General features: G+C 36.0%; 1 protein-coding gene across 1 annotated transcript in view; it reads left to right on the forward strand.

The window, feature by feature from the left end:
- Positions 1 to 21624, forward strand: part of IARS2 (isoleucyl-tRNA synthetase 2, mitochondrial) — a 54173-nt gene that overhangs the window by 25456 nt on the left and 7093 nt on the right. The window contains exons 10-17 of the mRNA XM_056815959.1: positions 4320 to 4422; positions 5213 to 5306; positions 8865 to 8973; positions 10559 to 10661; positions 16350 to 16475; positions 18572 to 18703; positions 19818 to 19924; positions 21000 to 21145. Of these exons, the coding sequence (XP_056671937.1) occupies positions 4320 to 4422; positions 5213 to 5306; positions 8865 to 8973; positions 10559 to 10661; positions 16350 to 16475; positions 18572 to 18703; positions 19818 to 19924; positions 21000 to 21145 (920 nt within the window). The remainder of the gene's footprint in view (positions 1 to 4319; positions 4423 to 5212; positions 5307 to 8864; positions 8974 to 10558; positions 10662 to 16349; positions 16476 to 18571; positions 18704 to 19817; positions 19925 to 20999; positions 21146 to 21624) is intronic.

The following is a 21624-nucleotide window of genomic DNA, read 5'->3' on the forward strand; positions in this document are numbered from 1 at the left end:
AAGTGTATAATTGAAAATCTGTTACCCTAAAAAAGAACTACATTTCCTGGGAGCCCACTGACTTCCTATTGTTACGTACTTCCTGTAGAAGAGGATATTAGTGAGTGGGTGTTCCTTTTGGGCTCTTTCTTGGGTTTGCAGCCAGCATGGTGGCAGTGGTTAGCTAAGCTCAGGGATTTTAAATGGGCTAATCAGCCATGGGCACATGGTCTTTATTTTGTATCCTCTTGATTCTGTGATTTCTAATGATCATTTAATAAATCTTCTAAAACATTTTTATTATTGAGATTTAATTTTTGTCAGAAGGGCTTTTTAAATTTAATTATTCTTTCTTTTAAAAGGCCACATTCACAGCCTCTCCAATTTGGTAAAAGTATCTTTCAGATTTTGGGCTGGGTCTCCCAAGAGCCCAGGACTGGCTACCTAACTACTGCTGGACTAGTTCAGCATTAACTCAAGTAAACTTTTATCATTTCTCAGGTAAAAAAGCACTAGTCTCCAAAGGAGCAGATGTATTATAGCCTAACATTTTGGGCAATGCAGTGCACAGGAGGCTCCCAACAGCATCTGGGACACTTCAGACCTGGCCATCAGCCTGTGGCTGTGGTCCTTTCTTAGCAGCATAGATGCCGCCAAGATTTTATACTTTATAATCTTTTATTCCCATTTTTTTAAAACTGTTGTCTCCTGTTGCATCATAGCAGTTGAGTTCAGTTCCAATCAACATCATTTCCATTACCCAAGGGATGTCTCAATTCAACAAATGAATAATAATGTTGATGGGGAAGGGAACATACAAGGGCAACTCTTCTGGTCATGTTTTGCATAATTACAGATTGTGCAGACTGTGGCAAGTTCTTTTCAATTTCCTTACCACTTATCAACCAGGAACATTTCTTTTTCCTTTCCAAGGAAATTGAGCTGAATATTGACGTGATTTAAATATCTTCATTTGATCCCTCTGGGCCCTTTAAAAGACTGTCTAGTCCTTCAGAGAGGTTGTAGTATTTTCTGGGATATTGACAATGGGCTTCATTTTAGTTGTGGAACCATCGAAGAGTACCATTTTATTTTAAAGATGAAGAAACTGAGACCCAGACAGGTTCAGTGATTAGCCCAAGGCCACAGAACTGATTTGAACTCAGGTCAGCATGGAATCCATTGCACCTACAGTTAAATGTGAATTAAGTAATATGTATAACTAGCTACTTAAAAGAGGAGACCTCATGGAGAAAGTAAGAATTGAGGTAGGCCTTAAATATGTAGGGATAGAGGTAGAAGGCATTTCTTAGATGGAGTGGGGTGGGAAGAATTGAGTAAGCAATAATGGGAAAGTCTGAGTGAAGTTAGGATTTTTTGTTTAATTTAAATTTAAATTTTTTTAAAGACAATGAATGGATTAGTTTGGCAGAATTAGGAGAGTCACCTTCAGAGAGTGTTGAAGGGGCAGGCAGGTTGCTTAATGGATTGACACCAGGCCTAGAGTCAGGAGGTCCTGGGTTCAAATCTGACCTCAGGTACTTTCTAGTTGTGTGACCCTGGACAAGTCACTTAACCCCCATTGTCTCACCCTTATTGCTCTTCTGCCTTGAAACCAATACACAGTATTGATTTTACTAAGAAAGGTAAAGGGTTTTTTAAAAAGGGAGAGAAAGTATTAGAGGGCAGCTAGATGGCTCAGTAGATAGAGCATCAAGCCTGGAGTCAAGAGGTCCTGGGTTCAAATGTGGCCATAGATACTTCTTAGCTTTGTGACCCTGGACAAGTCACTTAATCCCAATTACCTAGCTCTTGTTCTTCTATCTTAGCATTGTTACTAGGACAGAAAGTAATGTGTTTTGTCTTTTTAAGAGGATGACTCCTTCCTACCTTTACAATCTTTTTACACCTTAGTTTACTCCATGTACTCCTTCTTTCTGATTCAAGCACAATACAGTTTAAGTCTCTAATATATGTATTTTCATCCACTGTCCCCTATTCCTGGAGCTCTCTCTCCTCATCTCTAATGAATATTAGGACTTAATAGGAAATACATTGGAAACCTTGAATACCTTATTTTTAGTCTCCAGTTGGTTTTTAACAGAAGGTGGCTTGATCAGAGTGGAATATTTGGAAGAGAAACATTTTACTGTTTTGTTTGGCAAAAGTGTGTAGTAAAAGTGTAGTAAAAGTGTGTAAAAAAGATTGGGCTGAAGGCTATTATAATATTCCAGGTAATAATCTTGACAGCTCTCTAAACCAACCAGACTCTGAGTCCTTCTTTTATGTCCCATCCAGCTATTTACCATATGCTTATGTATATTTTCCCTGAGAACCTAATTAATACATCTATTACTTTTTAAAAACTTTTTATTGAGATCTCTCTCTCTTTTTTTAATATCACTTAATTTCCCTATAGTGTAACATTTCTCTTCCCCAACCCAGGGAACCATCTCAGATAAATGTTTTTAAAGACAAAAAGGAAAAAGAGGAGGTGGAAAATCAACATAGCTGATCAAAACAAGTAAACATATGTGCAATGTATAAAACTTGTGGACCCTCAGCCTCTGCAAAGTGATGATGTGGGAATGTCTTGTCATAATCTCTCCTTTTGAGTCAGGATTGTTCTTGTTAATTTTGCAGCATCCTTTTTGAGAAAGAGAGAGAGTTTGTGTGTGTTTCTTTTCTTTTACATTGTCATACTGTAATAGATAGCACTATTAGGGGAATTATGGTAATAGGGAAGTGTTAGAGCCTTAACCCAGGAAATAAGCTAGGGGATGACTGATCTTGAGCACTTCCCTTTACCCTACTTCCTGTTCCCTTTTCAATAGTCTTGCAGTGTTCTTCACAGAAATGGTAAACTTAAAGATTTCCCCTAATAACTAAATCCCACAATCAAATCTTTAACTAAGAGGTATTTTATTCTTTTAGGTAGAGGAGGTAAGGAGATGGGAAGGTGTGAGAGGAAAATAGGTTTCCCTAATCTTAGAAATTATCCCTGTTGATTGAAGATTTGAGATATAAATTTTGAATTTAAGAAACTAAGTTATTTTCCCTAAAGAGAGATGTTGACAGCAGGAGGCTGACAGGTTTCTTCTGAGTTAAACCCCAAAAGTCTTCTCAGCACTCAGTCTCATGAATATGCATCAACCAAAGAGTTTGTTTTTCCATCTTCCCTTCAAACAGCCAGAGAAGGAAGTGAAGTTCAACACACCTCAATCTGCTTAACTACTCCCTTAAAGACACTATAGAACTTCGACTCCATCTCAGTTGATTGGCAGTTCCCAAAGTTCCAAGCCTCTTGCTTTTCTGCAGATCCATTTTGTCACTTCTGAAAATCCTCGTTAACAATAGTTATAGTGGATATTGTTTCCTTGCTCTGCTTACTTCATTTTGCATGAGTTCATTTGGATTTTATAATATTCATCACATTCATTATTTCTTGTAGCACCATTACATTCATGTGCCACAGTTTGTTTAGCCATTCTGCAATCAATGGCTACATATTTGGTTTTCAGTTCTTTATTATCACAAAAAAGACTACTACTACTACTACCTTGGTGTATATGGGAACTTTTTAATGCTCTACTTGGGGTATAAACCAAATATTAAAAGCTCTGGGTTAAAGGATATGGACTTTTTGATCACTTTTATTTGTATAATTTCTAACATTGCATTAGTGTATCTGTTTTCCCTCAAATCGCCATTATTGACTAGTCTATTTTTTGTTACCTTTGCCAATTTGCAGTATAGAAGATGAAACCCCAAGTTTTCATTTTTATCTCTTTTATTATTAGTGATTTGTAGCATTCTTTCATATGGTTATTAATAGTTTACTCTTCTTTTTGAAAATTGTTCATACCTTCATTGGAGAATGGCCTTTGTACCCTTTCTTTTTGAAAAGGTCTGTCATCAGATTTCCCTTTAGCTCATTTGTTATCTTTATTCTTTCTTAGACCCAGATATCCTTTCATAGCCCCCACTATTCCCTATATGTGTAATCTTCCCCTGTTAGAGTACAAATCTCTGAAGATGTGAATTCTCATATTTATACTTATATCCCTGCCATGTGGCATGTACTAATTAATTGCTTTTGGTTCATTTCACTAGCAGGAACCAAAATATTTTGAGCTTGTTTAATTTTGGGGGGAAGGTAGAATAATTGGTTTGTTTTTGCAAAATCTTTAGAGAACTAGTATCTAGTAATCTATAATTGTAGCTCTAATAATTGGAGAAATCAATTTGGGATTGAAAATAAGGCATTAATTCTATTATTTCTTTAAATCTTAGCGACACTAGTTATGTCACTGACTTTTGATTGTTTTTTCTTTCAACAGTCAAACAATTGAGCACCTTGTTAAACTAGTAGAAAAACATGGAAGTGATATCTGGTGGACTCTTCCTCCTGAGGAGCTTCTGCCCAAAGAAATCTTAGCTAAGGTAAATTTCTAATTGCAAATGTTGAATACTAATAACAAAGGACTTGGGGATGATTACTTTTAACTTTAACAATTATGTTTTGAAAGTGGGCTTAATATAGTTAAAATACAAAAAGTATAAGGAAGGTTGGCTTGTGATTACAAATGGAGGACATTATCTTGATTCCATCAAAGAATACAATGTAATGCATAAATGCCGAGATAAATAAAAAGAAACAGTCTTTGCCTCTAAGAATACATAGTAAAAAAAATAAGATGTATACTATGTTCAAGTCCATACAAGGAGCATGACTGATAAGGTCATGTGAAAGATAAATCATATCTGTGCATGTGTTGTAGGGGATGGGACAGAGAGAAGAGAAAGCTTGATTTACTTAATACTTAAAATGTTTTTAAGTGTTTTGAGTATTTTAAGTTATTTTAGTAATGTAGTATAAAAATTTTAATGACGGGGGCTGCTGGGTAGTTCAGTGCATTGAGAGCCAGGCCTAGAGACGGGAATTCCTAGGTTCAAATTTGACCTTGTATACTTCCCAGCTGTGTGACTCTGGGCAAGTCACTTGACCCCCATTGCCTAGCCTTACCACTCTTCTGCCTTGGAGCCAATACACAGTATTGACTCCAAGACGGAAGGTAAGGGTTTAAAAAAAATTTTTTTTTTTAATGACAACTGAAGTGTTACATTTTTCTGAATTTAGTGAGAACATATTATTACCCATTTGTTCTTGCTAGGCATTCATAAAATGTTTTATGTATATCTAATATACTTTTTTTACTTTATATCTCATTAGCTTGGTGGACCTGATAAACTGGAATATGTACCAGGTCAGGATATCTTGGACATCTGGTTTGAAAGTGGAACTTCATGGAATTGTGTTCTTCAAGGTATTAAATAAAGAGAATGTTATGTATTCTGTGGTAATTTAAAAGTTTGAGATTCAAAAAAGTGGCATACTAGAAACCTATAATAATTTACCTATTTTTAAAATGTACAGTGTGTCTTAGAGTTTTAGCATTTAGCTCCTGATTTTATCTATTAGCAATATTATACTGATGGAGATTAAGTAACATGTTTATAAAGTTAAACAGTGTCAGGAGCTAGATTGCAGTCTAGGTCTCCTGTGGACTGTGCTTTCTATATTCTTCACAGCTTTCTTTCTTGATTTTTATTATTATTTTAATTAATTAATTAGTTTAGAATGTTTTTCCATGGTCGCATGATTCATGTTCTTTCCCTCTACTCTTCCCTCCCCACTCCTGGAGCTGACAAGAAGTTTCACTGGGTTATACATGTATCATTGTTCAAAACTTATTTCCATGTTATTAATATTTGCAGTAGAGTGATCTTTTAATGCCAAAATCCCCAATCATGTATACATCAAGCCATGTGGTCAATCATGTTTTTCTGGCTTTCTTTCTTAAAAAAAAAAAAGTAAATACAAATATATAGCTTAGGACTACTTTCATGCTTAATTAGTGATGATTACAGTAAATTAGACAAATGAAATAGAGATGCTGGGGGTGGGGGGGGTGGGGGGGTGAGGTTTTCCTAAAGTAATTAAGCATAAAAAGACAGGGAGGAGGAGAAAGTGACTGAACACATATATAAATAGTGATTCAAGGTGGCTACATTTAAAGGATTTAATTTTTTTACACTAAATTTAAACACTTTAGTTTTGTTTTTTCCCCCAGAAGTATCATTGATAAGCAATGTCAGACTTTAAACTTTGCTATTCAATGTTTTCACATAATCAAAACCCTTGACTTCAAAATTTTTGTTTCAAATGGCCTTTGCTATTATGGTTGAGAAAAATATTAAAAGTGCAGAGAGGCACTCACAGTTTCCCAAATTATCTTGAAAATGCAGGCAAATACAATCACACAGTTTAAGCCTCAGCAGGAACAAGGATTTCTTATAGTCATGTAGAAATCTATATTTACACTCAGAAGAGTATGCTTCTAGTGAAATAGCAGTTTAGTTATTAATCCTACTTCAAAAGTTCAGGAACTGTTTCAGCCTGCATGAGAATTACTGCTTGTTAATATCATTATTGGGAGATTTTTTTAGGAGGTCTTTTCTAAGAATAGTACATATAAGTACATGTATAATATAAATTCAAGACTGTTGACTAAATTAAAATGTGATGAAAACTGTGTCACTAATATTCTTTTTTATTTATGTTTTCCTCAATTACATGTAAAAACAATTTTTAAATTTTGAGTCATATTCTCCCCCTTATTCCCTCTCTCCCCTCCCCCTTTCCTAAGAAAGCAATGAAAACTATGTGCAATAATGATGTAAAACATTTTTCTTTAGTAATCATTTTGTAGAAGAGAACCAGAACCAAAAAAAATGAAGCAAGTAAAATATAGCATGTTTTGGTCTGTAATCAGAGTCCATCAGTTCTTTCTCAAGAGATGAATGACATTTTTTGTCATGAATCCTTGGGGATTGTCTTTGATCACTTGCTAAGAATAGCCAAATCATTCTAGATTTCATTAATAAGGTAAGGTCTAGGCAGTTGGAGTTAAGGGACTTGACCAGGGTCACATAGCTAGTAAGTGTCTGAGGTCTGATTTGAACCCAGGACCCCATGTCTCTAGACCTGGACCTCAATTCACTGAGCTACCCAGCTGCCCCCTATATACTGTTAATAAATGACAAAAGGATAAAGTGAGGCAAATCTCTGAACAATATAACTTTTTATCAGGGTCATGCTACCTTATGGGTCAGCAGCTTACCTCCATTTGTGACAGTGACCCCAAACAAGAGAACAGTTTCCCTTTAATTGGATTTGGGGAGTATAGAACAAGGTAGATGACATCATGATACTGAATACAAAACAAGGATCAGGGAACAACATGATTGATTGCCTGGGAGAGGGAGGGGCACTAACATTAACCCCTCATTTTTCTCTCTTGAGACATTATTTGAATGCTGGTATAAGGTCAGAACAACAGATTAGCCCTTTCTGAACCTCAAACCAGACATCCTTGCAGGATAGGTTGGTGGTGTATTAGGCCTAACTCCTTGGCTTTCATACACATTGCTTAAGGTTTGTTAAGTTCCTTGAGGCAGAAGAACTGGATTTCCAAACTTAATCCATTACAGGCCAGCTGAAATCTGAACTAAGCTCAAAGACCAAGATCCTTGACATAAGCAGTTACAGAACAAAATCAATTAACTGTAAATATGATCAATAAGAAAATGATGCAGGATCAAATTTCATCCTTTCGATGTACTTCTAGGACATTGATGAGATAATTATTTACCTCTTCTTGAGTTGTCAACCCAGAAATGCTAAATAAACATCCAGACTCACTATTGCCTTCTAGATATACACGAGTAAATTAGTTTTGTTATCCTCTGCCTCCCCTGTCTTCCCCACCCTCACTTTTACTTTATCTTTTAACCATATATCATTTTAGTAATACCTGTATGGAAAGATTAGCAAAATAAATAAGAAAGACCTTTTAATCTGTACTATGGAGTCCCTAAGGTTTACACTCATCAAATTTTGATATTTCAGAAGTACTTGTACACTTTAGACAATTATATCTCTTGTACCAATATGTATTTATAATTTGAGAGTATATAAATATATACAAATTGCCACTATATTGAAATAATATAAATTATAAAATAATTTATACTGATAGTCTAATTGAATAATTTAATTGAGATTTTCATGCATGTTATGAATTGATATCTGACTTGGGAATTCATTGAAAAATCATAGGTTTGGAATATTACAACCTTTTTTCATAAACCTTTTTGTCCTTTCTAACAGTGCCCTCACTATTAATGCACCCTCTTTTTAATCTTTAAATTCTCCCTATTAACTAGTTTCCTCTCTGCTATCTACAAACATTTCCAAGTCTTTTAAAAAATTTTAAGTCTTTCCTAGATTTTTCAAAGCTATTGTCATGTAGCTATCTTTCCTTTTTCATCTAAACTTGAAAAACTATAGATATTAAGTATAGATATTTCTGAATTTTCCTCTCATTCTCTTCTAAGCTCCCTGCAGTCTGACTCTTGACTCCTTCCTTCCTCATCACAGGAAGTACTAGCTCTGCTAAAGTGTAGAAACTAGCACTTTCTCTCTAAGGTAACGCACATGTACTGTATCCTGTATTTATTTATTTACTTGCTGTTGTCCCTCATTATAATAAAAGCTGTTTGAAGGAAGGAACCGTTTTTGCTTTCTTTTTGTAAGCTTAGAACTTGGCACAATAACTGACACATAATGTTTCATAGATACTTATTGATTGCTACACATCAATATTCTGAATACACAGGATATTTAAAAGTCATAGTAGCTATGCAGAATATCAAAAAGAATAGATTAGGCATCACGTTTTCATAAAGGCTTGATTGTCAGGGTAACATTGTTCTTTTCTATTGTAAGAACTCTGAATTTGTTTTTACTATGTTTCTATAAGGTCCAGAACAAAGGGCAGATTTGTACTTGGAGGGAAAGGACCAGCTTGGAGGTTGGTTTCATTCTTCCTTATTAATTAGTGTGGCAACAAGGAAAAAGGCCCCTTTTAAGTAAGTACCTTTATCACAAACTAGCTAGTTTGTATATTTTAGTCAATTTTAACATGAATTCATTGAGAGCCTATAGCAGAGCAAGCACAATGCTAGGAGTAGAGGCAGGATGCCACCAAATTATTACCTGCTTCCTGCCTTCAAGGAGCTTTAGTATCATTGAGACATAACATAATTATGGAATAATTGTCAGGTAGTTTAAGTATATTATCTTTGTGTCAGATTCTAAGTCCTCTAGGGGAATCTTTATGGTATTTCATAATTGAGGAGAGGAGATTGGTATTCAAATAGCTTTGATTGAGGAATGGTTACAGTTTGGACAAGCAGAGAAAATAGGACATATGGAAGAGAGAGAGATTATCTTGAGCTTCAAATGCCATTCTCTTTTTAATATTTACAAACAATTGGCAAACTAAAATACTGATCCTGGAATTTAACATTAGAAGGTAGTTTGACTTAGAATTACAGTATTGTAATCTCCCACCTAGTGTACTTTCATTGGATTAAAAATTAAAGCATACCATAAAATTAGGTTGAGATTACAAAGCATGTGGCATAGTAGCAAGACTGGAGTTAAGAAGATCAGAGGCAATTTCTACCTCTGAGCTATGCTGGCTATATATGACCTAAAGGTGATCAATTGTAATTTTTCAGTGCTTTAAAATTAAGATTAGAAGTTGAAGAACATTTGTTGATGTGCACTGGTAAAGAGTTTCACCACTGGGAAGTCTCTACACTAATGCAATCACAAGTCCAGTCCAGAAGAAAAAAATGTATACTGTCAGAATATTTATGTTTATTAGATTGATTCTTTCTTATGTCCACTCTATCTTGACCATCTCTCCAAATGAGTGCAAAACAAAATGGTTGAATGTTTCTCCTCTAACCCTAGGCAAAATTACTGTGATTCCAACTTTCTGGTACACTTTGTCTTTTCTTGTTGAATAATAATAAAGACCTCAGAATAAATGAATGGTGCTTATATCAGCTACCAGTAAATAGAAATAAATTTCTTAGAACCTTATGTCCAAAAGGAGAAAGAATTGTGGGTATTATTATAGCAATTGAATATACTAACAGAAGTTGATAAAACAGTAATAAAATATCCTCAAAATGTCCAATTTATATTTATTCATTTTTCTTTCCCTTATTCATAAATTAAACAATCACATTTAGGCTTCTTGTTTTCACCAAAAACTTTGCTATGTGGACCTTATTTTTTTGAATCAGACCTAGTTTAGGCAACTGATGAATATTATTAATTTTGATAATTATAAAAAAGGTTCTCATCATTTTAACTTTATTTTTAACTTTACATTTTTACAACTCTTACCTTTTGTCTTGGAACTGATACTAAAGGTCCAAGACAGAAGAGCAGTAAGGACTAGGCAATTGGAGTTAACTGGTGTGCTCAGTCACATACCTAGAAAGTGTCTTAAAGCCAAATTTAAATCTAGGACTTCCTGTCTCAAAGCCTGACTCTATTCACTGAATCACCTAGTTGTGCTGGTTCTCATTATTTTTCAAAGCAATTTATGTTTTATTACCTAACACTATTATGAAAATGTTTGATTTGCCTTTTCAGAACTGTTTTGGTTCATGGATTTACTGTGGGTGAAAAAGGAGAAAAGATGTCTAAATCTCTTGGAAATGTAATTAGCCCAGATTTTGTCATCAATGGAGGCGAAGTAAGTGACTCAATAAACAATTGGTATTTTTATTATTTTAAGGATTTAGATCATCCTAATACTTAATCCTTAAATTTTTTAAAGTTGCTTTATGTGTGCACTTATAGAGTGTGCACCTATAGTGTGTGCTTATATTGCCTTAGTAGCTTGTCCTTTATCCTGATTTTATAAATAATGAAACTGAAAAGGGGAGGTTGTATGTTCTATCTAAGGTCATGCTAATGTTGAGTAGACCAGATATGGGTTTGTATGTAGATACAAAGTCATACTTATTTCTAGACACGCATCAGAGTTTCATGTGAATTATTTGAAATTTATATCTCTTTGATAAACAGATTGGGTTTTTGTTTTGTTGGTTAGTCATTTTAGTTGTATCTGATTCTTCATGACTTCATTTAGGGTTTTCTTGGCAAAAAAACTGTAGTAATTTGCCATTTCCTCTTCCACCTCATTTTACAGCTGAGGAAACTGAGGTAATCAGGGTTATTTGACTTGCCCAGGATCACAGGCACTAAGTGTCCGAGGCCAGATTTGAACTTGGGAATATGTGTCTTCCTGCCTGTTGCCTGGCTCTTTGTCCACTGCACTACCTGCCTGCTCCCATAAACAAATCACAAGATTGACAGTAGCCACAATTTTAAAATATCATCTGGTTTTTTTTAGGTATAGCCACAGAGTAAGCTGCCAAAAGAAGCTAAGACTTCAGAAAATGGGACGTGTTAAATATTAACTTTATTTTGGTACTCTTTGATGAATTTGATTAATGGTATTGTTAATATCCAGGCTTTCTTTGCAAATAATACGAATCAACTTAGGATCATAAGATAATAGAATAAGAGATGGAAGGGACCCTAACAAACAGCTAGATAATTATCTAGTCCATGTCCTCATTTTATAAATGAGGAAACAAAGGCTTAAGATCACATAGATTTGTAATTATCAGAGGTGAGATTTTGACTTGGATCTATCTCTTTACACTGAGTCAATTTCTTTTTCATAAAATAAATTCTCGAGACCAATAATATATTGCTATCCTGGTTTGCCAAAGACTTGCCTAGTGTCAGTGTCCAGAATTGCTAGAGAATGTTGCAAAGCCTTTCTTTGATACCTGTTCTCTCTCCCTTTCCCTCAGTTCTATTCTCAGATAGGGGTTTTATTTAGTCAGAAATTACTGGACTCCTGCTGATAACCCTTATATACCTGTTATAATTAAATATGCATAGCAATACCTAGTAGATGATGTAGAAAACATAAGAAATTGACAAAGGTGGAGAGCTTTTTCTTTGACTTTTAGACTGTAGGATTGAAATCAATGTCCAATATTCCAAGTATAATATTTTATAAAGTTTATTAGTAATCACTTGAAATAAAGGAATAAAAAGGTAATTATCTAAAAAGGCAAAGACCACATGAGGCTGCCTCTCACCTCACACTCCCTCCACCAAATGGGATCATAGGAAGAGCATGAGAGGTGGAGCTACACAAAACTTACATCCTTCCTACATCAGCACATAATGTGAGAAGGAACATGTGATGCTGGGAATTGTAGTTTTAGGGTTCAAATTGTAATTACGCCACCCCTCTGTGATTCCCATGGTAACGAGCATGTAGAAATCTTCCCAGATTTACATGCCTAATTTCCCCATGGAATCAGTACACATAACCAACTTTTATATCTTTAAAGATCTTCAACTAGAGGTACATACAATATTGCACTTTCTAAGGGGAAATTACAATAATTTGGGGAGAAGAAGGAAATAAAGAGAAAGAATAAAACTAATGATTGCTAGGCACATTGACAAAAAGCAGGGGGCCAGTCCCCTTTGGCACAAGATTGTACATTCAAAATAAATATGTTCAAACCCCCCCCTCCCCCCAGATCAATTTCTCTACATCTTGAAGTTCATTCTTAATACTTTGGTGCGGTGTGAGGTTTCTGCAGGCATCTTCATGGCACCTTCTCCAAATGGTTCACTTTCTGGATTTGGGGTGGTAGCAAGTTTCTTATCCTAAAATTGATCTCTAACAAGAAAATTTTTATAAACCTAGAATTACATGACAATTATACAGTCCCCCTGAGGAGGGTGTTGATAAACACAATAGATCACCCTGAGATACATGACTGAGTTATGAGGTATGTGAGTCAATTGTTAAAAGGAAGGAAAAAACATAATAAAAAATATAGAAAAAAAGAAAAAAATCAAAATTAAATAGTATATAAAAATCATGAGTAAGCAAGAATAAGCCCACAGCAGGTCCTAGAATCAGGGCCCAGTAAAGTGATTTATGTCCTACAATCTGTAGGAACATTACCGGGACTACAGAAAATTGCCACGTTATGAAGGAGAAAGAAAAAGGACTAGATTTTGAAGCAGGTGGCAAATATCATTCCCTTCACTTACAGGTATAGGGGAGCCAGAATTATAATCATACCAAGGTACTTTGTCTGAACTTGGCACAGTGAAATCCTGCATCTGACGTCAAATAGCTGCTTCTTTGAGCCCTAAAACCAGTCCTTTGTCTTGGTGCAGATTTTCATCAATCCCACCAGGATTGTTCTTGGCACTATATAATGGCTCTTTTGTGATCCCTTCTGGAATCAGACATAATCATTAATCAAAGTCCCATAATATTTAACAATCAGTGGCATGTTTCCATAGTCTAGAGCTTTTGGGTATGCATTAATATTAGGGCTAATGGATATTGTAAACTTATATTAGTGCAAAATCAAAAAAAATTAATACAGTTAACATGTGCTTCAAGGAGAAAAAAATGAAAGAAAAAAGAAAACTCAAATATGCTATTGCACATACAAAGAAAAACAATAATAACATTTTTACAAAATCAAAAATATATAGTTCACAATCAGTGGCATACTGTATTTGCCAAAGAGATGCACAATACCAAGGTTTCTCACCTGAAAATGAGATCCATTTCCTTTTTTAACTTGGCCATGATCCATAGTATTAGTGCAAATGATTTTCACTAAGAAAATAGCTTTTTAAAACAGCAGTATAATAGGAAATGCACATTGAAAGAAGTACCCAAATCCCCTAAATCACAAGAGCCCATTTAATGACAATAGCAAACAAACATATAGGATTCACATGAGTTGCTGTGTGACATAAAAAACAAACAACCTTTAAGCTCATGGATACATGTCACAAGTTCTCCAGATCTAGACAATCTTTCAACTTTGATGAAGATATTTCTAACAAAGCCTATTACTGTCATTTTTCCAGAATTTGGCAGGAGAGCCAGGAAAAAACAGAAACCTCTGTACTGCTGCTGAAAACCTTTTGGGTCTAAAATGTCACCAAGAATCTAGATCATTCTGGTGGAAGGGTAGAGTAAGCTAAAGAGTTAGAAATATAAGAACCATCCAGAAGCCACTAGACTTCATGGGAAATACTCCCTCTTGAGTGCCATCCAGAGGTACCATTCCCCCCCCCCCCCCCCCCCCAGGAAAACTTTCCCACCTTCCAGATGAGACTACTGTAACAGCGGTAAAAGGCATGTTTTTATATGTCTCATCCGTTACATTTTTATAAGTGTGGAGATGGGGAATATAATAGTGCTATTCACTTCAACTACTAAATGGATTGTTAACTTTTGTTACAAACAACTCAAAGGTAGACAAATGATTAGTCAGAAGTAGTGGGGCTCCTAGATACCTGAAAAATCACTTATGAAGACCGCTTAAAATCAATTGAAATTTTTAGGTCATCAAGTTCTCCAAAGATTGTAACTTGATGGAGTCCATCCATTATCATTGATGTGACAATTAACAAAGGTAGAAAGGAACAAAAGGCCATTCAGGCAACATGTGACCTCACTGGATCTGGTGACAAATCCAGCATCCATAAGGACCTATGGTTTTGCTTTGGAAAAGCGTTTGTCCAAGTTATTTGTGGACTTTTACAATGGTATTTTCTCCAGTTCAGTCATAGGGGACGTACAAATAATGACAACGTAACAGCACATATAGCTAATGGCCAAAACACAATAACAGAAAGTGATATAGTGTAACTAGATTAGATCAATATGTGAACTTAAAAAATTAGCAATTACAATATATGTGACAGGATATAGGCACTGAATTCAGGATTCCTTTTCCCCAATTCCAGTGGCTGTGTTACAGAGACTTCTTCAGTATTTGAAGGGGAACAAACTGTTAACAGCTAGCAATGGAGTTTAAAGAGCTAAAAATTTGCCTCTAGACCCTTTAAGGTTCCTTCCCTTCCCCAGTATCCTCATCCGTCTAGATTCCTTTGGTCACATCTCTGGGGTTCCCCATACCTGCTCTGGGCATAGTGTGAACGAGCCCCATATTGGGTGTGTTGAAGAGACTAGACAGGCCAAAATGGCAAAGGGGTGTAAGGAGATGACTCTCCCCCTTGAATCTCTGGATTACTCAAGCTAATCACAAGGACAAGTGTACCCAGGAACAATAGTAAGAAAAGACACCCCAAAACTTCCTGTATGAGCTTTGTAATGCTCTCCTGGAATGGGACCTGTTTGAGATAGGAAGGAACTGGGCCATGCTTGTAATTCTACTTATTAAAATAGTTGCAAATCTACTTCCAGTCTGTAGGTGGCCCTACCCTATTATGTACTGACTAGGAGTAAAGTGAAGAGGTTTGAAAAAGTATTTTTCCTTCCCCTCCCCCCTGGGGGTAAAAAATGCCAAGGGACATATGCTACCAAGTGGGAGTGTTGGGGGACTAACCGAGGGGCTCCTAGACCCTGGTGCTTTAGACACATGGGGGTTTGGGAAAGGCCTTAAAGAGAGAGCAAACTTCTAGGAGTAAGATATGGCTAAACTTTCTCAATTTAGTCCAATGATTAATACCTTCTAATAATAACAACAACAAAAAAAACCTGAGCTGAAATGTTTAACTTCCTCTAATACTCTGAGATTCTGGGCTGAGAGATGGTAGCTTGTTGTGGAGCAGGGTTGCTTCCCTCAGGCAAAAGGAGTGAGGAGGGTTGGAGGCTAATTGTTACTTTAAAAACAAAAAAAATCTCAGTTTCCAAGGCAGCAGTAAGAACTCGGCTGTTAGCAATGTAAGGGAAAGGGTGGTTTATACTTTACCAACTCTGTGGAAAGTGGCTCAAAATGACCCCCAGCCAGTGTCTGGTCAAGAGACTTGATGGTTGGCTTGCAGCAGCAATAGCAGCAGGAGCGGCAGAGGCTTTTTAAACTAATCCATCTTTAAAAATTGCTATACAACTTATATTGGAGCTAGGGTTCTAAACTCCAGACTTCTGGTCACCATAAATATAGGATTTAAACCAATATCCAATACTCCAAGTATTATATTAATAATCACTTGAAGTAAAGAAGTAAAACAGTAATTATCTAAAAAGGAAAAGACTATGTGAGCCTACCTCTCACCTCACACCCCCTTCACCAAACAGGATTACAGGAATAGCAAGAGAGGTGGGACTACACAAAACTTATATCCTTCCTACATCAGCATGTAACGTGAAAAAGAACGTGGGATGCTTGGAATTGTAGTTCTAGGGTTCAAATTGTAATTACACAAGACTTAGTTAAATTTTTTGTAATTGAGATTTTCAAACCTTGTATATTTATAATGAAATGTTCTTATTTCACATACTGCTTATGAACCTGCTTTCAAATGCATAGTTGGTAATTATGGTTTATATTTTTCTTATGAAAAGGATTTAAGCAAAGATCCTCCCTATGGCGTAGATATTCTTCGATGGTGGATAGCTGAATCGAATATCTTCAATGAAGTGAAAATTGGGCCACGTATACTTAATGCAGCGAGAGATGATATCAACAAGGTCAGAGTAACTAAACTGTATATTTCTAAAAGCAAAAGGCTACCAAATAAGTGCAATTAAAAATTATATTATGCTTTTAGATAAAGAAGCTAGAGAAGTTTTAAGTTTTCTCTTGGTAATTATCATGAATTTTTTGAGAATATTTTTAGTGTGTTTTCAAGGGCCTAATTTAACTTTTATAAATAATAGTTTATAGAAATAATAACTTCTATACTAAGCTTTGTGCTTGATATATTTTATGTGTATTATTTTATTTCTGTCAGACACATTTCTGAAATAACTAATTGTAGGCATTATTGAATTTCAAAAAATCAACACTTTTCTACTATTTAATTTTCTTTTTATTTCACATTTATCTCTGAATATATACCCTCCTTCCTTCCTTCGTAATCAGGATTTTAAAAAAGAAAGAGAAAAAAGTTAGATCAGCAAAGCCCACCAACACATCTGATTGGGCATCATTCTACTCCCTTAGTGTGTCCCTGTCCCCCCCCTCCCCTCTTTCCCTCTTACCCCCTAGTCTAAGGGAGCAAGTTACATTTCCTCAAATCTCCAAAGATAAATACTTTATATATTTTATTTAGAAGAAAATGATTTTTAACTTTTGTTTTTTAAAATTTTGAGTTCTAAATTCTCTCCCTCTCTTCCTTCCTGAGAAGGCAAGTACTTTGATATAGACCAAATGTATGCTGTCATATAAAACGTATTTCCATATTAATCCCTTTTGGGGAAAAAAAGCCAGAAATTTAAAGAAAAAAATTTTAAGATGTGCTCTATGAAGCTAAAATGCTGCTATGAAGGGATGATCTATAAGACTTGGGAGGAGTTACCTGCCTAAAAATGCAAAAATCCAACCAGGACAATTTAAAAATAATAATCTGAAATAAAGGAGGACTTTAATAATTGGAGGGAACATTCAGTATTTATGAAGGAATTGTCAGTAGAATAAAAGTTAGAAAATCATGAATGCTTAGTGTTCATAATTAAGACAAGATTAATTAAAGGCAAAGGTTTTTTCATTAAACTGGATAAAATCATAATGAACATTATATGAAAAAGATAATCTACCCAGCTTATATAGACTTTTGAAGCATGGTTCTAAATTGCTTTCCACAGTGCCAGCAACAGTACTTTGGGGTACCTCTCATCCCTCAGCCCCCCAGCATCTGTCGTTTTTTTTTCGTCATCTTTGCTATTTTAATGAGTATGAAATAGAAACTAAGCATTACTTTTATTTTAATTTCTCAAATTTTTAGTGTAAATTCACCACTTTTACCACATATCCTACCCCAAAATAATTAAAGGGAAAGTTTACTGATTTGCTTTAATGGAAATGGTTTCCATATTGAGAATTTCTCATTTGTAGAAAAAAAAAGTTGTAAACAAGTTTGGTTATAGAATACTTAATATGAATTTTTAATAAATGATTACAACTCAAGATGCAAAATGCGAACACATTTTTGAGCATTGCCAGTGTGAGAATTTTTTTTGCTTGACTGCAAATTTGTTAAAATAGTTTTCTTTTCTCTCTTTTTTTTTCATTGTAAGAAAGCCAAAGGGATCAGGAAACTAGGATGGGATTCTCTCCCAACGTTTCCCTTCCTTACGCCTCCCCCCCTCCCAAAAGTGAGAAGTGAAGAAAAAGAATCACAAACAGGACAGCTTAGTAATTACATGTTGAATTCATAACCTACTTCATTTATTTGTTTTTTAACCCTTACCTTCCATCTTGGAATCAATACTGTGTATTGGTTCCAAGGCAGAAGAGTGGTAAGGGATAGGCCATGGGGGTCAAGTGACTTGCCCAGGGTCACACAGCTGGGGAGTGTCTGAGGCCACATTTGAATCTAGGACCTACCATCTCTAGGCCTGACTCTCAATCCACTGAGCTACCCAGCTGCCCCCCTCATTACATACTTTAAAAGAAAAGCAAACTACATATTTGAAATTCCTAATTTATATGTAATCTTCTCCTTTTATACTACAACTTACCTGAGAATATATTCATTTTGGGGGCTTTTAAATTCATAATCTGACAAAATAATAAACAATCACAAACTGAACTCATACTCTTTATTTAACATTTTCTTTTATAGCTTAGGAATACACTTCGCTTCCTTTTGGGAAATTTGGCTGATTTCAATCCAGAGACAGATGCTGTCTCCATTAAAAACATGTATATTATAGACCAGTACATGTTACATTTACTTCAAGATTTTGGAAACAAGGTATGTGGTGTTTAGTAAGTATGAACAGAAAGATTTCAGCAATACACATGTGTGGTAATTTTAAGTATTATGAGGCTAGATAAAAGTGCCAACCACATTAAGTGATTGGTTCCTCTAAGATAATTATCTTTCTCCCTAAGAAGTGTAGAACTTTGGCGTTAGGAAGAACTCATCTTTTTCTATCAGATAGAGAAGTATCTTTCTGAAACAGTACCAAATTTTTATTCTTCTGTTGGTCATCTATTTTTTTCTATGGCAATAATCAGATAAGAAGCTAAGATGTCAGCTTCATTTTTTAGCAAATATCTATTTTAGTAAAATAGTTTTTAAATTTTTATTTTTTTAAAAACAAAGTAATGAAGAATGTTTTTCCATGGTTCCATGATTCACAATCCCTCCCCTCTTCCCTTCCCCCTTCTGAAGCTGACAAGCAGTTCCACTGGGTTATACACATATCATTGTTCAAAAACTATTTCCATGTTATTCTTATTTGCAATAAAGTCATCTTTTAAATCCAAAACCCCAATCATATTCCCATCGAACCATGTGACTGGTCATATGGGGTTTTTTTTGGAAAGGTTTTTTTAAAAAAGATTTTTTTCATAATTTGAGTGGTCATATACTTTGTCTTTGAAGTTTTTCTTTCTTAGTTAGTACTTTTCTGAAATTGTTAGGGTAGCTTTGCCTGAATTGTTTTTGACCTGTGCACAGAGCATACTAGTATAATTTTGCATTGAGAGCCCCTCCCTCCCCTACTGCATTTTCCTTATCGATTGGGGAAAATAATGGTGCTAGAAATTGCAGGTATCATCTAAGGCCAAAACAGAATTTTAGCATTAATTTTTTTTTCATTAAATATAAGCTATTTTGCAGACCCCCCAAAACAATGTCTTTGTGTTCTGACTTAGTAGTCTTTTACTCTATTGAGATGTAAATGAGGACAATACCCACAAGAGCCAAGAAACAAACCGTTTACATCATTATCTCGGTTTTTCAGTTTGTCTTCCTTTTTGGACAAAGAAAAATTTCTAAAAAGAACTTTGGTTCATAATTACTACTTGCAGTTTAGCTATTTGCTATCACTGTCATCAACTTTTTCTCTTTTTTCTCCTAGATTACTGAAGCATACAGGCAATTTGATTTTGGGAAAGTTGTTCGACTTCTGCAAGCATTTTATCCTAGTCAACTCTCTAACTTTTATTTTAGCATAGTCAAAGATAGGTAAGTAGTCTTAGTCATTGAAGCTGTATTTGAAATTATTAATGTAATATTTAAAAACATATCTTGATTCTTTTGTGCTTATTGGGTATCTCAAGAAAGAAAAATTCCTGCACTTTATTGGTAACTGGAATTCTATAAGAATATCGAAAGAATGATAGAAACAGGCATCACCTCAAAATTCAAGGGTACCTCCTTTACTTTCTTTTTTTAAACCCTTACCTTCCATCTTGGAATCAATAAAAGGTATTGGTAAGGATTGGGCAGTGGGGGCTAAGTGATTTGTCCAGGATCACCCAGTTAGGAAGTATCTGAGGCCAGATTTGAACCCAAGACCTCCTAATTCTCTAGGCCTGGCTCTCAATCTCCTGAGCTACCCAGCTGCCCCTTAGGGTGCCTCTTTTAAACTAGAAGATGGCAACTTAATTGTATTATAGTTGTCAACAACCTTTTGGAAGTCATATAGTAGGTCTTCCATTTATCAACTTTTCAGTAAGTCATGTAGGTGGCCTAAAGATCAATCCTCCTTCTCTAGTACTTCAGAATAGAGCTAATGTGGCCACACATGGATAAGCCACAAATCTCAGGGGTTTAGGCAGTATCCCAGGGGAGCAGATTCTCCAGAGAATAAATCGCACTACCTCCGTAGGCCCAAATCTCTCAAGGAAGGCCAACATAAGTATTATCATTTAATAATTACCAATCACCTCAGGAATTAATGAACTGCCTTTTGGCTAAGAGGGAGAATCAGAGGGAGAATGGGAGGGGGCCTGGCCTGAAAGAGAGCAGGCTACATGCAAAAGGAAGTTTGCAGGGGACGGCTGCACCTTTCAGTGTTGAGCCTAGAGCCTGCTGCTCAGAAGCAGCTGCTGGGTGATCCGTTTTATAGAACAAACATTTTGCAGAGGTTTTTTAGTGATTCTGCAGGGCTAAATGTAATGCGTGGGTTGTCCGATTCATCACGTAGGGGACAAGTGGAAGTACAGAAGCTGTGATGAAGAAGGAGCACCCCCCACCTGCCTTCCTCCTCCTAATTTGTGAAATGCCATTTAGCACAGAATGCCTTGTTCTCCTTTAGGCTCTATTGTGAAAAAGAAGACGACCCCAAAAGACGGTCCTGTCAGACGGCCTTGGCCGAGATTTTGGATGTGATGGTGCGCTCCATCGCCCCCATTCTCCCTCATTTGGCTGAAGAGGTGTATCAGCACATCCCCTACGAGAAAGGTGAGGGAAGAGAATTGTACGCGGGCTTCTGGAGAGCATGCTGAATTGAATGATTTAGGTTAGGGATCCCTATTGAATGGCAACAACCCCTGCCCTGCCTGGCCTTTCTAGCCAGGCTCCAAGGAGAGGGCCCAATGTGAGGGTGGGACAGGGTGTTCCCCAGCTGAGGGGCTGCCAGTGGCATGTCTAGTGGAGCACGCAGGAGAGGCCACTCCCTTCCTCACTCTGACCAGGGCTCTGGACTGCCACAGAAAGGTACCCACAGCAGCCAAAAGAGAAAGATTGAGAAGGGTTAGGATGTTTCATGAAAGTGCCCTTTTGATCATTTGCACTGAAAACTCTTGCATAGATCACTGAACTCTGGGAGTTTTTTCTCAGCATTTCAGTGCATAAGCCATTCCATTCTGTCTGTCCTGTGTGACTTGTTTCTGTGGTTTGGGGGAGAGGGGGCGGGGGTGATGAGCAAGTCAGTAGAGGAG

Source organism: Monodelphis domestica, chromosome 2 (assembly GCF_027887165.1).
Source record: "Monodelphis domestica isolate mMonDom1 chromosome 2, mMonDom1.pri, whole genome shotgun sequence".
In the NCBI taxonomy this organism is placed as follows: Eukaryota; Metazoa; Chordata; class Mammalia; order Didelphimorphia; family Didelphidae; genus Monodelphis; species Monodelphis domestica.